Raw genomic sequence first — 16,544 nt, forward strand, 5'->3', positions numbered from 1 at the left:
TTTGTTCTTACTTTATGGCTTAAAAAAAATATCGAGATATATATCTTATATCGCCATCCAGCTAAAAAATATCGAGATATGAATTTTGGGTCATATCGCCCAGCCCTACCTTGTGGCCAATGCATGTGCAAGTAATCGCTGTGCACAGTGAGGTTTAGGACAGTGTTTACTGCTTGTTTATCTGTGTAATATGTGGGGACATCGTTAATATGGTCATCTCATGCTCACAGCTCTGGCTGTGAACACAGCCACCGCCTGCTCTTTCAACCTGTTTATAATGAACAGAAGAAAGCTGGCTTAAAGTGAGGGTGGCTGTTATAACCCTAGCAGGCTCCCACAGGTTCAGCTGCCGCCCATTTCTCCTGAGGAGCCAGTGTATAGCTGGATACAAGCTTGTGAAGAGCTCCTCGGTGTACGCCAGTGTCAGTACTGTGGTGACCTTAGGTGTTTGTTTCCCAGCCTGCAGAGGCTTGTGTAGTGATGTGCTTTGACGTATTTGACGATGAGTTTAGCGCTGTGTTTGAGCTAGTAGTGAGCAGTCAGTGCCCTATGTGAGAGTGAAGTTTTTCTTTGATTAACCATTTCTTGTCTTTTCAGCAGATTCTAGTCTGTTGACATCCTTTGTTGGAGTGATATAACAGTATAGTTGACTCGTTATCTGTCCCCTGAGCTTATCATTGTTAATCCCCTCATCCCCTAGCCCTTTCCTGAGGGTGTAAGAGTGGCCTTAAAGGAAATGGCTTTTTTTAGACAGTGGATGAACAGTTAAATGTCAATCATAAAATGTCAATCAAGTACATCAACATTAGTTGACTGAAGCCACAATACTCTTAAAACAGTTTGCAGCCTCATACTTCCTCCTTTATCTTAAAAACTCAAATTATTTCAGTGTTACTCTAAAAGTCATACCTTGATGACGATCAGCAGGTAGCACAAGCAGATGACCAGCAGGGGGCAGAAGAATCCAACAGTGCACGTGTAGACAATAAACGATGTCTTCCACACTTCTGCTGGTTCAGGCCACACGATGCTGCAGTTCCCATCATCCTTCAGCACGTCCGCGAACACCACTACCGGCAGCACCACCACAAAGGACCCCGCCCAAACGGTGCCACTGATAGCCTTAGCCACGTGGGGGCGCCGCCACCAAGAAGAGCGGATGGGATGCACCACAGCCAGGTATCGGTCCACTGACATCACAGTTAGACAAAAGATGCTAGTAAACTGGTTGATGGCATCCACTGTCATAACCACTCGGCACATCAGAGAGCCGAAAGGCCACGAGAGCAAAGCGTTCTGTACCGCCAAGAAGGGTAGGCCCAGCATGAAAAGCTCATCTGCAATGGCTAGATTGAGGATGTAGATGTTTGTGACTGACTCGTGTTTTGTGTAGTTGACAACAATATGGATGACCAGAGTGTTTCCCACCAAGCCAACGACACAAACGATGCCATAAATGAGTGGGATGAAGATTCCAGCCAAGCCAGGGAGGGATCCTGGTTTACTTTTGGTGCAATTTTGACAGGAGCTGTTAAGGAGAAACGAAGTGTCATCTTGGTTGAAGCTGTGAAGCGGTTCGGAGGGAGTAGAAAGGAGCAGGAAATGAGAGTAGGAGGGGGCAGAGGTGTTGCTCCAGGTAGCTGTAGGGACTTCCTGAGGCAGCAAAGCAAACTGGATGAGCTCCATCGAGGCGTTAACGACTATCAGGCAACAGTTGTTGGTAAGCTCACATCAGTAGAAGATCAGCAGCCCTACAGAAAGCAAAGTTAATTAATTTAGCACACTTCATGTGGACATGAAATATAAAGCAATTAATGCATTAAAGGTGTATTCTAACATTTCGGAGATGTCCAGTTAATCAACTCTTCCAACAAATCAGCCGTGTTGGTTGTTCGTCCACTGAAATGTGTCTGTAAAGCTATAAAGTTTCTTCTGGGACCTTTTCTGAGTTCTGTTTTCAGTTTCTGTTCGAGCAGATCTGTTGTTGGAGAAAATGCGTCATCCTTTGTAGCATCCTTTACATCAGGGGTCCCCAATCCCAGTCCACAAGGGCCGGTGTCCCTGCAGGTTTTAGATGTGTCCTTGATCCATCACAGCTGATTTAAATGGATAAATTACCTTCTTAACATGTCTTGAAGTTCTCCAGAGGCCTGGTAATGAACTAATCATGTGATTCAGGTGTGTTGACCCAGGGTGAGATCTAAAACCTGCAGGGACACCGGCCCCCGTGGACTGGGATTGGGGAACCCTGCTTTACATGGTGGAATAGACACAGCACACAGTTTGCATGCAATTATACACACTGCAGCAAACTTGTTGCTTAACTTTAAAATATAAATATAGTACATAATAATAAGTATAGAATTTATGTAAAACCCTTAGGAGTAAGAAAGGTGCTCGGTGTTATTTAGCACCTGGATTATCATTAATGTAACGTTAATCCAGGTCCATGAAACTTCAACTAAACTGCATTATAATTGTGTTTTAGAGGAAACATCTAGGCTGACTGTGTAAAGGTAACAGATTTCCCATCACGTCTTAGATTGTTCTTTGCTAGTATGGACTTTGAATTTTTATTGGATAGACAGCAACTTGGGAAGTCTTGTTACCTTGAGGTTGCCTGGAGACAGCCGGCACTCAAGTGCTGTATTGTTCTTGGTTTCAAGTGGGCAGGAGACTTTTGCTGCATGTTTAGTGTTTATGTCTTCTCTGTAAAACTCACAAGTGACATTTTTTTGCATCTAGACAACAATACTATATAACTAGCTAATGTGAGCTTTAGGGGTATTTAAATGTTTTAACAGGCTTCTGTCAAAAATAGACGTGCAAGCACTATTACATTTTTCATCTGACTATTGGCAAGAGAATGAGTGAGCCAGTTTAATAAAATATAAAACTGTGTCTCTAAAAGATATGTAGCAAAGAAAGATAAAACATAGAAAACAATGGCATACACAGCAGTAAGAGAGAATGAACAGGCAACGACATGTATTGACAAAGACACACTTTTCTATGTACACATAACGTTGACTGCTGCTGATGTTGGACAACACCTAAAAGTTTCAAAAGTTTGGCCATATCTGCCCAGTGGCTTGATGAATACTAAGCTATTAATAAACATAACAACCTTCCTTCCGTCACAACAAAGCAAGCGAGCACCAGAACACAGACATAAGGTATTTAGTTTTATTAGTACGAGACTTGTTTATGAAGCCATCCCAGCTTCTTAATCACCACTGTTCCACACACAGGCACACCCTCATCCCTCACAGCGATGGTTAATAATTGGTGGAACAAAATGCACTGACCTATGGGGGAAAAATAGCAGAGGCATATCTTCTGCGACCTCAACTGAGTAAAGTACATTAATGCAGATGTGAAGATGAGCGGAAGAGCGGGGAAGGTAAGGTGAATTATATACACCACTAAAGAATCCCCCAGAGACAGTTACTTTAGATTAAAATAAGTACAAATATTGGCAGCACACAGGAAATGTACACACTTTGAAGCATGACTGAATTCTCTTTCAGTGTTTGGAGATTTTTTTTGCTTTGCTTTAATTACATTTCATTCATTACAACCTAAAGGGCACCAGTACCACCAGTGGAGAATAAGACCACAGTGTTCACTGGTCAAACACGTGATCAAATCATGGTGAATGTCAATCCTTATGTACAGTTTTTAGACCAAACCTAAGAGCCATCCATAGGTCATGACCTCAATTACTAAATGTGAATGCCAGAGGATGGTATATGCTGTGGATCTCAACTGCTTAATGCTGCTACTGCTTTTATGAAGCAACAGGGTAAAGACAAGAAGTCGATAAATATAGAAATATTAACTTGTACCTAATATCGAATTACACTTATACTTGGGGTTATTTAGGCTTTTAAAACCTCATGTTTAAATCAGAAATTATTCAAATGAAAGAAGGCTAAGATGGATTTTTTTATAATGTGTGCACATTGTGTAAGGAGTCTTTAGTGAAGAGATCCTATTGTGACATCATCATATAAGGGAGTAGTGATATATTGAGCTGTACTGGAAAAATCCCCTGGAGGGAGTCTAGACGGTGGTGATAGCAGCGCAGGGGTGAAGGATGATGCTGGAGATCTGGATGGATGTGATGTGGAGCATGACAAATGGTGAGATTAATGGATGGACCTGAGGACAGAGGTCCTGATTAAAAGTGAGGATGAATGGGGTGGAAGAGTTTTCCATCAATCTGACAAGGAAATGACCACAGAGAGCAGCAGAGGCTTAGACATTTTTTAAATGACCACAGTGCAAAAAATTGGATAAGAGACAGAAACTATGATAAACACAGAGAGGAACATCATCAGTCAGTCGCCTTTATAAACTAGGTGCTGTGTGAGAGGGAACATGAATGGGTGGTATAAACATGAGACAGTCTTCTTGACTAACCTTTGACAGGCTTCGTATCACAAACAGTGCTGTGATTGTGAATATGGAGTTGTACAACGTTCAGGTGTCACACTGTACAAAGACACGGAGCTAAAATGGTTCAACAGATTAAATCGAGGCACCAATTACTTCTCTGGCCTCAGTCATTGATTTTTTTTCCAGTCAGCGAACTTGAGTGACGTATAAAGTCTCAATAAGTCCTTTTCAATAAAGCGTATCAGGAGTACACAAAAGAAAAGAATGTTGTAATGCAGTAAAGGTGGTTCAGCAAAATATTAAAAATCAGCTGAGGCACAAGAGCCAGTGTTCACTCTTAAATCCTGTCTCCATAAATAAAAAATATTTAAAAAAATTATCGTTCTGGTTTTTATGGTTCCAAAATTTATTAAAAAAACAGTTTTGGATAGATAATGAACAAATAGTAGGAAACCAAAACCTTTCTGTGGTTACACATTGTGACTATTTGGAGTGCATTCTCTTTGTAATCCAACCTTGTGGCTAGTATGTGCATCATTTATTAAGCTTAAAAAAATCCACAATTACCTTTAAGTTCTGTCCTTGTCTCTCTATGCTCCCTTTTCCTCCTTCTCTTTCCTCTCATTCAGCAGCCAGTCACAGCACAAGGCTGCCCCTTCCTGAGCCTGGTTCTGCCACATTTTGCCTCTTATTAAAATGAGTTCTTCCTCCCCTCTGTTGCCATGTGGTTGCTCACAGTGAATTGCTGGGTTTTTCTCTATGATTTTGTAGGATCTTTGTTTTGTGATAGAAAGCGCCTTGAGGCAACTGTGGCTGTGAATTGGCACTATAATAATAAAATGGAATTGAACATATAAAAATTATAGTAATGCAATTCACATCCATGGTTAGTGAAGACAAATGATTTTCTAACATATCACAGGCTTCACATCACTGTCATAACGAGAATATCTGTTAATTAATATATAAAAGGGGAAATAAGAAGTTTAATGGTTCCATAACACAAACTGGAGTGGTTGCAGGTATCTTTTGTTTTTTTTACTCACACCATACATTAGATAGTCACTGAATGTCCCACTGAGATGTGAACAGTCAGCAAGGCTAACCTAATCACACACACACTCCCCTACACTCTCCTCATTTTGCCTTTGCTATTGCCTCCCACCCTAATCTCTGATAAACACAATAAGAGCAGACTGACAATTTTTCTTCCTGAAGTGCATCACTTCTCTCGTCTGCCATTGCACGAGCAGCTCTGTGAAAACCCTCCCAGGAGGTGTTGCTATGGTAACATAAGGTCAAGACAAGGCTTAAAGGTCCCTGCATGGAGCAAATTGACGAGATAAGTGAGAGTCTGAATGACTGCTGATTGAAGAGTCCTTGCATTTACATTCAAATACAAAGAGTATTGTGTGTGAGAGGCCAGGTGTGTGACAAATGCATTTGTGCATGTGTGTACACAAAACCTGCCCTCTGTGCATCTGCAGAGTGAAGATAATATAGTCTTAGAGATCTCAGGGTAAATTTATGTTAACTGGTTGTTATTTAAAGTCTGATGCTAGCTGAAGTGATGATTACAATTCTAAATGTTCACTTGTTTGCTATACATATCTATATTTATGTGCCATTTGTGGCATAGAATGGAATATGTATAGTTTTCAAAGCAAATCTTAAAATAATAGGTTCAACACAAAATATGATTGAGCTGCTGGTTTGGCAAATTTTGCATAGTCTGTTCTCTCCTAATGCAGACATCTGGAGAAACAGAAACTAGAAAGTTTGTTAAAAATAGGAAGGTACTTACTTTTTTATTATTTCACATCTCAAGGATTACTCTATCATTCTGGCAAACAAGGTTATCCAGTCATATGGCTTACTAATTCAGTGTTCTGGTTCACTTTCCCCACTTTTTAGCTCATTTTGTGGCTGCAGCAGGGAAAAGCAAATGCCAAGCATACAAATTTGAATATCAAACACATTTGGAAAAGACTCAAGACTGGATCGAGAGCGTGAAACGGTAATCTTCTGTGGTTTCGTAACCTTATCATTCTGTGCAAGCAGGAAAAAACTTAAATGACGTTGAAGCTGTGCTGAAAAAAATAAATATAGAAAAAAATCTCATGTGTAACTGAAATATGTATTTTGCCTGATCATTAAACTTTAATGGTAACTTACTGGTTGTCATTTACAGTAATTTAACTATTAATAATAAGTGAATGCCATATGCCACATATGAGACTGAATAAAAAATATAATATATATTAATTTTACAAAGTGACACAATGAAAAAGAATAAAAAATTTAATTTAAAACCTTGATTTGCAGTTTTGTTTTTTTTTAATTAATAAATTGAATGTAAATATATTTAAAAAACTGAAAAAAGTCTAGAAAAAAACTCTGTTTAAGTGAGACAGCACAGGGTTTACAAATGAACTGGTGAAATTGTACCTATTTGCTGAGGCAGTACAATGAGAGGCCTGGGTGGGGTGACTGCAGCTCCGGAGGTAGAGCAGATCACCTACTGATCGGAAGGTTGGTGGTTCGATCCCTGGCTCATGTATCCTTGGGCAAGATACTAACCCCAGGTTGCTCTCGATGCATCCATCGGAGCATGAATGTGTGTGAATGTCGATAGAAAGCACTCAGTTTAGAGACAGTGCTTGTGAGATTGGGTGATTGTGGCATGTTGTATAGAGCGCTTTGAGTATTCCGGGAGAGTAGAAAAGCGAAAGCTATATAAGAATCAGTCCATTTGTACAGTATAATTTGAGGCAACAGCAGCAGTTCATAACCTACCAAAATTATGCAACGCTTTCAAACTGTCGGTGGTCTAAGCAGCAGTCCTTTCTATCCACTTGTTCACTACACACTTTAACGACATTACAGTTCAATGTGTTTTTTCTTAATCTCATCAGTCCCATGTTTTCCTGTGCTGGCTTGAACACCTTTAGGCTTTCACGTCAGAGACTTTCTCACTGCTCTAATTCAACTCTGACTAAACTCAATGCTGCAAACTCAGTTTGTGATTACCAACAAATGCATGTCACTTTGTTCCTCATGAATCAGTAGAAAATAAAATCCACTTTCACTGAAGCCTCAGTGTATTTCAGCATAGGCTTTACAGTTAGCCTTTGAATTAGCTGAAGCCAAGATGTCATCTTGAGATTTTCAGAGCCTTTTCCAGAGGAAAGACTATTATACTGAGTCATGCACCACCTCAGCAGTTATTGTCCCTCGATGGAATTCACTGAAGGTGTGTGTACTCATAACTGGATGCCACGGCTGACACTGCAGGACAACACACTTCTCTACTCCCATATCGATCATTCCAGCTGTTCATCCACAACATCACTGAATCCCAAATTCAGTTATTTCCATAATGATGCTTGCTCATAACTGCAAAGCGACACTAGCAGTATTGTTCTGAGAGATTAGCTGGTGAAGCGACAATTGCTTGGCACATAATAAGCCTGGATACTATTGTTATGGTTTCTGCTAATGAAAATAGCTTGCACCTGCTGTGAGCTTCAGCTGTTGTGTCTTTCAAAGGGACAAGCTGAAAACTTTAAAAAATCCACATTCATGCTGACAGCAGTTTGGTGCACGATGCTTTAATAAACACTTTTAACATCAGTTTCCATGGTTTTTTTTTTAATGTTTTTGTTTTTTTCCTATCACCATTACGTGTTGTACAACCATCAATTTGGCTTTAACCTCTCATATTTCTGGTGTGATTAACCTCTCTTAAAGACAAAAGAGAGCATAAGAGATGGAAAAGAGATGTCCTTGAATAAAATTCAATAGTTGAATTATTAGAAAGCATTTATACTAACATTAATGGTGACTCTCTTTATAAGAGGCCTGGTGATGATTACATGGTTGATACTGGTGGTAAATACATGTTTCCTCCTCACTGAAAACTCTGTTGACGCCTGCGTAATACCTCGTAATTGTTCAATCCACAGCTTGGAACAAACAACCTCCTGATGCAATCTAGAGGCCACAAGGTACCCATTAACACAGACGCCTGTCTGGCAACTGTTTCGTTGGGGAAGTGAATGCCTGCTGATTGCCCAAAGGGCCGCTCATTATTGTTACATTCACTAAGTGCATTTTAGGGCATTTCTATTGTTTCTTTTAATGTCAGTCTGGTCTTTTCTTTTTTTTGCCACCCTTATTCCTAGCATATAAAAAATAGGACAGGAAAAAGCAAAGACTGTTGGTGGTGTGGCCACCAGGCTGCAGAGGGTATCTCATAAAGGGTCAAGGGAAATGGGGAAGAGTAACCATCACTCACTGCACAAAATAGATTTCAAAGCCTTACTTATCATGCTGTCATTAAGAAGGTGCCAAGGAATTGCAGCATAAACTATATACATTTATGTGCATCTGTCCATTTATTTCATATGGTTTATAATGTTAGTTATAATTGTGGATACAACTGATCATCACACGACGATGATGCTGCACAAAATCATCACTTGAATTCCTTGCTGCGACGCTTTGAGCTTGGACATGAACACACCTAAGTATATGTACACTTCGTGTAGACAAAACATTTAGAGACTGGAGCTTGAAACACACTCCTGCATCTGTGAATTTGCATTGTATGCCAATAAAATACAACAATAATGTCAATGACACACACATTTAAAAAAAAGCTTACCAAAGTCAGTACATTCTAGGTTGGCAGCAGTCTCCAGGGTTAGGGTCGCTAAAGCTGCTAGCAAATGCTAGGTAACGCCTCAGCTAGTTAAAAATCACTGAACATGTTTGTGCTCTTTTGGACCATTTTAACGAGTTTATCTGGCAAATTATATGTCTTCTGTCACAAAAAGGTCTGTGACTTAAATTGTAATACTGTATGAATATGCTTCAGTCTATGTATGCAAGTTGCTAATCAAGATAAACCACATTAGCTGCTAACTAGCTGCTAGCACTACAGCCTCTCATCCAAATATGGCCATTGTTTACTTCCAAAGAAAAACAATGGTGACAGCCAAAATGCCAAACTTGAAGCTTCAAAGCAGTAGTCCACAAAAGAGTATGTGCTCTTGTTGTGATTGGGTCCAAATTTTATGTAGAGTGTTTGACTTTAGGTAACATTTAAATAGTGATAATATTATCAGTGTGAAATATTGTACTTTTTGTTTACTAAATTTAGCCTATTCAATATCTACAGTTACTAAAAATAGCCCCATCTTTGCAAGATAGACCAGTAAACATTTGTGAGTTACTTTAGCCCAAAGTACAAAGATCCTAAGCTTGTATTTTCACAAAAACACATATATGCTTTCAGCAAGGCAAATATTTGGACTATAAATATTCATTTGTGATATTTCTTTGGGGAAAATAGTGGGTTTGTGATGTGTGTACACTGTTTATGACATGTAATACACAGTAATGTTCTTTTTTTTTTTTTTTAAAGCAATTTCACTCGAAGCGGGAGAGCATAGATTGAGCAGAGATACACCATCAGCTAATTGGCTATCCATTAGTCCTACTCCCTCAGGGAATCTACTTCCTCTGTTGCGGTTTAATTAACAGATTTGGACTGGATCCAGTCACCTCCACACCGCTGCCCGCCTCCACACTTTTTATTACAAAGCTGACAAGTGCTCACAGATTGCACAGAGTGTGATCAATAATCTTACAAGCATGTCATGTGGATCAAAGATCTGCAAATGCAAACATGGTCACAGAATGGTTTTGGTTGTATTTTAGTTTTTCCGAACGACACATATGGAAGGACTTATCTATGGATAGATAAACACTCAGGGAGGTGTTCGTGTGCACACATGAGTCATTTGGCCCTAAGGCAGTGACTGAAGTTAAAAAACACAGGAGACTCTGCAGCACCCACAGTGTCACACTGCTTGTGGAGGGTAGATTTTTGGGAAGGTATACAGGAATTTGTGGGGGGGTGCATTAATGCTTACATGCATTGCCACAGTTCTGCTAAAACCAATATCAGCAACACTTTTATCCTCTTCCTACACAGCGTGCAGGACACATGCAGTTTATGAAAAAAAAAACGCACCACAGGTGAACAGACGAGAATGAAAAGCTTTAAAAGCTAAAGAGTGGTGACCAATTAAATTAAAAGCTCTGTTTCCTTGGACAGTGAAAGAAAGAGAAAACAAAGGGTCACGTAGAGGTTAATTATTTTTTTTACCTGTTTCACAGCAGTCCATTAATTCAAGCAGCAGGGCTTCAATAACAGTGTTCTAAACCTTATCAGTGATAGTGGAGCAGATTTCATATTCCTTCCTCTTCTTTCCTCTTTCTTTTATTTCCTCTCTACCCTGTTGTTGTTTTCCCCTCATCTCTTCTTCTATCTCCTACACTGCATGTCACCCTTCTTCATCTCACTTGGTTTCTCCTCATCTCTTCTCTCGTGACTCCTATTCCTCTTAATTCTGCATTTTTTGTTTTTAGTTTGAGTTCAATTTCTATTCCAGTCCCCTTTTTGTATGTGTGACCCTTTAGAGCAAATCAAGGCCTCCACTTCCACCTGTATCGTTTTTAAAAGCCACATACACAAAAATCCTCATTTTTACAGTAATTCCAGGAGTTCTGTATCAGCAGCAGACAGATGAGCACCGTGACTGATAATGTTTTTGGCTTGCTGCACCTCCAGAGACACGGCGCGAAATGTATCTCACATTAATAAAGAGTATTAGAGATTAAAATAAATCCCACCAATACACAGCAACAACTAGGACAAAACAGAAAGACACGAGCAACACACAAAGCACAGACTGCTAAAGTGAACCTAAACACGACACCAGCCAGCTTCACCTGATGTATTTACATGTAAGCACGAGTTTATGGCTGTGTGCTGTCCGCTATCACAGGTGAATTCTGCAAATAAAAATGTATCCAGCTGACGGCAATGGCTGCTGTTGTTTGGACGAGCCATCAAGTTTATGTTACTAAGTAAGACAAACTTAACGACGCTTCATTTTCACAGGCTTGTGTTAGCGGCAGTGTGGATTAAAAAGGCTGTCCTGCACACTCTAAACAGAGACTAAAGACATGACGAAGGGAAAAAAATACTTACAACTATCCGCTCACTGTGTTTCACCGGTCTGCACTTCAGCTGAGAACAGACTCACTCGGAGCCGTGAACAGCGGAGACTGTCTCAGAGCTCTGAGAGCTGAGGGGGTTTGTAAGAACAGCCTCCACCTACAATACCCACGCGCGCACACACGCGCACGTGTTTCTTTTTTTTTCTTTCTCTCTGTTTTTTGTTGGAATTTCGAGGACCCTGCAGACACGACGTATTAGCAACACTCTTAACCAATAGAAACCACAACCCTAGTTCTAGAAACAGTTTTAGATGTTTTATATATACATTATATTATAATGGTTATGCTCGGCTTAATCACATCCTGTATTATCCTCTCTCGTAGCTGAGAGCAAATGTTGTGGAAATCTGAAATAAATCAGGTTTTCTCTGCGACTTTAATTTGACTTTGCATTGGTTCAAATTACCAGCAGGTCCATGTGCTTTTTTACAAAGCACCTCCAATATTTACACATCACTGCCACGATCACACAATACGGTCAGAACACTGTGTGCGAAAGATAACTGATGCATGAGCATGTGGTATACCTGAAAGATTATTCTTTGCCCTCATAACAATAAATAAAATCTGTTTATTTATTCAAATTATTAGGAAGATATGCTCATAATAAATTGAATACATACCAATCAAGTACATTTCTTTTGGCCAGATTCCATTAAACTTTTTTTCATGGACTTAAAAAAAAACAAAGACACAGAAAGTTGACATGTAATTAAATTAAAATCAGCATTTTGAGCATAAATATTTTCTGAGTGCATGAAGACAGAATGACAAAACATGGAGCCTTTCACTGAGTCAGGTCAGCTTCACACAGTCTTAAAATTTCCCATTACACTAATCAGTTGTTAATACCTTTGCGGGGAGTGCACAAATGAACAAACAGCTAAGCACCTGAATCTCTGGAGCCATTACTCATAGCAGCAGCTTTGGAAAACCATCACTTTATGCTTTTTAAACAAGTGCCATTAACATAGGTTCATTTTTTACTTTTTGTGCACTTAAATTTGAGTCCTCAAGACAAATTGGCGGTAAGAAGTACTGTATAACAAAGTACAGGGATAGTGCAATCACAGTGTCACATATTTTACACAAAGCAATTTTAAAATGCTGTGTTTGTTTAGACATTTAATTCTGATTCAGAAATGCAAACAAAGTGTTCAAAAATAGAGATTCATACGAACATAGCAGGCACTTTGCTTTGCTCTCTCGTCTTTCTGCCTCTGTGAATAGCTGTAAGTAAAAATGGAGGGGCCATTGACTAACAGTCCATGTTCAGACCAGACTTTTTAACTGAACGAGGCAGTCACTTTACGACCGTCAGCCAGTGCATTTCACCTTCCTCCTTAGCAATAACTAAGGCAAAAATGCAGTTCAACCCAAGGCATAGTGAAAATGGGCTTCATGAACATGGCTGAAGCAAATGTCATGTTCACAGTGTGAGATATGCTGAGTGGTGCATAAGTAGTTTGGGTCTCCTTAGAGAGTACTCTGAAGGTGTGCCTGCATGTGTGTGTTCTTCTATTGTCTGTCATTCCAGCACACAGTTCCAACATTGTTACTTTTCAAGCACCTACACCTGTGCGGCAGACTCACACCCAAGCTCCTGCAGTGGGAACTCTAACCTTTAGTACGTGTGTCCCCACTCAGCCAGGTGAGATATAGCAGAACAATTCAGAGTCTGACAGTAAGGGTGAAGACGAGCCTGACTGTTGGTCTGCTCCAAACAAGCCCATAAGCAAGCTTTGAAATATTATGTCACAAAATTGTGAAACTGGGACATGAAATTTGATTTGAAAATGAAATTCATCCTGATCAGGAGCTGTTATGATCTAAATGGTGTTCTAGATCCAGTAAGCAAACAGGAAGAGCTGCAATGTGTGTGCTTTTTCAAAATAATACAAAGCTATAGTGCAGACTACAGCGCCATCCAGTTGGTGTTCGCTCTCTCTGCGGTAGAGTATCACTTCCTGTTCCAACACATAGTGGTGTTTTTGTGTAGCTTATATGCGTAGCAGTTTAATTATAACCTTATAGATAACGTCCTATTTCACAGGGTTAGGGTTAATCGTCCTGCTTGACAATGACGTGCCCAAAGTGAATTGACTATTTTGCTTTGGACGTCTGCTTTCAGCACCTGACGGCATGTCCAGGTGAATGAGCCGCGCTTTGTGTTTACATCTTTTTGCGGATTCTGTTTACACATTCAAAATAAAGAGAGAGAAGTTTGTTTGTTAATTTCCCCCAGGGATCAATAAAGTATTCTGATTCTGATTCTGATTGTTTGTTTTTTGTTTCTTTAACTTTCATCAGAGTCAGAAGTATGCATACACTTCCTTATTATTTGGTAAAATTGCCCCAAAACTGTTTCACTTGGGCCACACGCTTCAGGTGTCCTTCCACAAGCTTTCTGCAACAGTTTGCTGGAATCTTGGCCCACTGCTCTTGACAGAACTGGTGTAACTGGGTCAGGTTTGTAGGTCTCCTTCCTGAGCGGTATGATGGTTGTACGTTCCTGTACTTTTTATTCTCTCGTATTATTGTCTGAATGGATGAATGTGGGACCTTCAGGCATCTGAAAATTGCACCTAAAGATGAGCCACACTTGTGGAGTCTACAATTCATTTCCTGATGTCTTGGTTGATTTTCCTATGATGTCAAAGAAAGAAGCTCTGTGTTTGGGGGTGTGGTTTTACATGCATCCACAAGTGTGCCACAAATGAACTCAAATGGACTTAATTAACCGATCGAATCATCTTAAGCTCAAAATAGAAAATATCTGGAGTTTAGCTTTTGTTTAAAGACACTTGCTTTTACTTTACTTGAGAGATACTGACCTCAACAAACAGCTTGGGTTCTTCAACTGTATCTTATGGACACTCAGGTGAAGAACAGAGCTGAGCTATGAACTGATGGTCACCTGATGGTGAGTTGGGTCAGGTGGTGGGGGAGGATGCTGGACACCCTTTAACTGCCAGTTTGACAGCATTCTGAGGGAGGCTTTGGACACATTCAAAATCCTGCTCCTCACATACAAGGCCTTAAATAATCAGGCCCCATCTTAACTTAATGACCTTGTAGTACCATCACCCTATTAGAGCACTTCACTCTCACACTGCAGGCTTACTTGTTGTTCCTAGAGTATTCAAAAGTAGAATAGAGAGACAGCCTTCAATTTTCAGGCCCCTCTTCTGTGGAACCAGCTTCCTGTTTGGACAGACACTATCTCTACTTTTAAGATTAGGCTTAAAACTTTCCAAAATATATAATTAGGGCTGGACCAGGTGACCCTGAATCCTCCCTTAGTTATGCTGCAATGCGGTGGGCTGCTGGGGGATTCCCATGATGCACTGAGTATTTCTTCTTCAGTCACCTTTCTCACTCACTATGTGTTAACAGACCTCTCTGCACTGTATCATACTTGTTATTAATCTGTCTCTCTTCCACAGCATGTCTTTATCCTGTCTTCCTTCTCTCACCCCAACCGGTCGCAGCAGATGGCCCCGCCCCTCCCTGAGCCTGGTTCTCCTGGAGGTTTCTTCCTGTTAAAAAGGAGTTTTTCCTTCCCACTGTCGCCAAAGTGTTTGCTCACAGGGAGTCATGTGGTTATTGGGTTTTTCTCTGTATGTATTAATGCAGGGTCTACCTTACAATACAAAGCACCTTGAGACGACTGTTGTTGTGATTTGTTTTCTGTATAAATAAAAATGAAATTGAAATAATATAATAATATAGTTTAATAAGATTACAGTCACATGGAGACATAGGGCACTATTAATTCCTTTAGTACGTTTTCATGACAATATAGTCATATTTTTAGTTTATGTGCAGAGAACAGAGACAGTTTGCTGAAGTACAGATGATGGTGTTGGGCCATCACCAGAAGAGCTTCACTTCATTTGGCTGTGATTGGTCCAACTATCAGGAACTGTAATTATATGATGAAACAAAATTCTTTCACGCTGGCCTGAGATCTGACATCTGTGAAGACTATATCATATAAATAAATCCTTTTACGAGTCCACAAGAAACACCACAAATCACAGGGCAGTCTGTGATCTTTCAGGACAGAGACATCAACAACAGTGACAGGACCCTCAGCGTCTTTCTACTGAAGCTGTCAGGCCCTGCTCAAATTTGAGCCACAAGCCTTTGGATGAAATTTAATTCAGGTCTTGACCAAAATACATTTATGGTCAGTTCATACTGTAGATCTTCTATAATAAATCGACGGTTTACACAATACTCAAAGTTTCATTTCTCAGCTTCATTTCCCTCCCAGCACTTTATGAAAGGCAAAAGCAAAAACTGCTGATGAGTAACTTTGCATCAATGTGTGGAGTATTGCAGCTTTTCATGCAGCATGATAAGGCTTCATCATGACACTGGTGACTATACAATGGTCACCATTCAGACAGAAAGGCAGTTGTTAGAGGGTGAATGGCAGGAACACTGTGTCTGCTGCCTCTTCTCTTGCCTCTGTGTATCAGTGAGTATTCAACAACAGTTTCTATATTTAACTGCTGGTTCTTACTGCATAATTCTGTCTGTATAATATAAAAATGATTCAATGCATCGAGTTATGCCAAACCTCACAGAAACTGTGCACGGTGGGTATTCTGAATTGCTGCTCGGCACATATATGCAGACCACAGTCAGAGCCTTACCCTCTGCTGCTTGAAGTCACACAGAGGTAACCCACTCGCTCTCTGTCAGCACGCAGTCACAGACTCGTGAGTGAGGTTGTTTTTTTCTCTTATTTTGCTCTTCTACTCTTAAGAGCTCCATTAGCCACACAGAGGGCACAATATGTTCTGCATTGCTTCTCAAAGTTAGCATTGGTTAGTGATCATGAGCTGTTTTAGGTTTATAAATCATTGGTTTACACCACATTCCTCTGAATTAATGTCACAAATTGACAAACTGACAGTGAGATACAGTGAAGCGTGTAGAACATGTAATTCAAATCAGAGCACGAGCAGAACAAGAGCATGAAGCTGAGATCAAACTTCATTTGCTTCCATCTATAAGGTGCAGGTCACTGAGGTCTTCTG

At 40.1% G+C, this 16,544-nt stretch overlaps 1 protein-coding gene across 1 annotated transcript; it reads right to left on the reverse strand.

Annotated features, from left to right (window-relative positions):
• Positions 1-903: 903 nt before the first annotated feature.
• Positions 904-11,887, reverse strand: LOC145429577 (somatostatin receptor type 3-like). Its single transcript, XM_080303215.1, has 2 exons — positions 11,465-11,887; positions 904-1,751 (listed from the first exon to the last, which is right to left on the reverse strand). The coding sequence occupies exon 2, from the start codon at positions 1,684-1,686 to the stop codon at positions 904-906; it is 783 nt and encodes a 260-aa protein (XP_080159341.1). The 5' UTR covers positions 1,687-1,751; positions 11,465-11,887.
• Positions 11,888-16,544: the final 4,657 nt, after the last annotated feature.

The sequence above is a fragment of the Astatotilapia calliptera genome, chromosome 6, assembly GCF_964374335.1.
Source record: "Astatotilapia calliptera chromosome 6, fAstCal68.1, whole genome shotgun sequence".
NCBI classification, from domain to species: Eukaryota; Metazoa; Chordata; class Actinopteri; order Cichliformes; family Cichlidae; genus Astatotilapia; species Astatotilapia calliptera.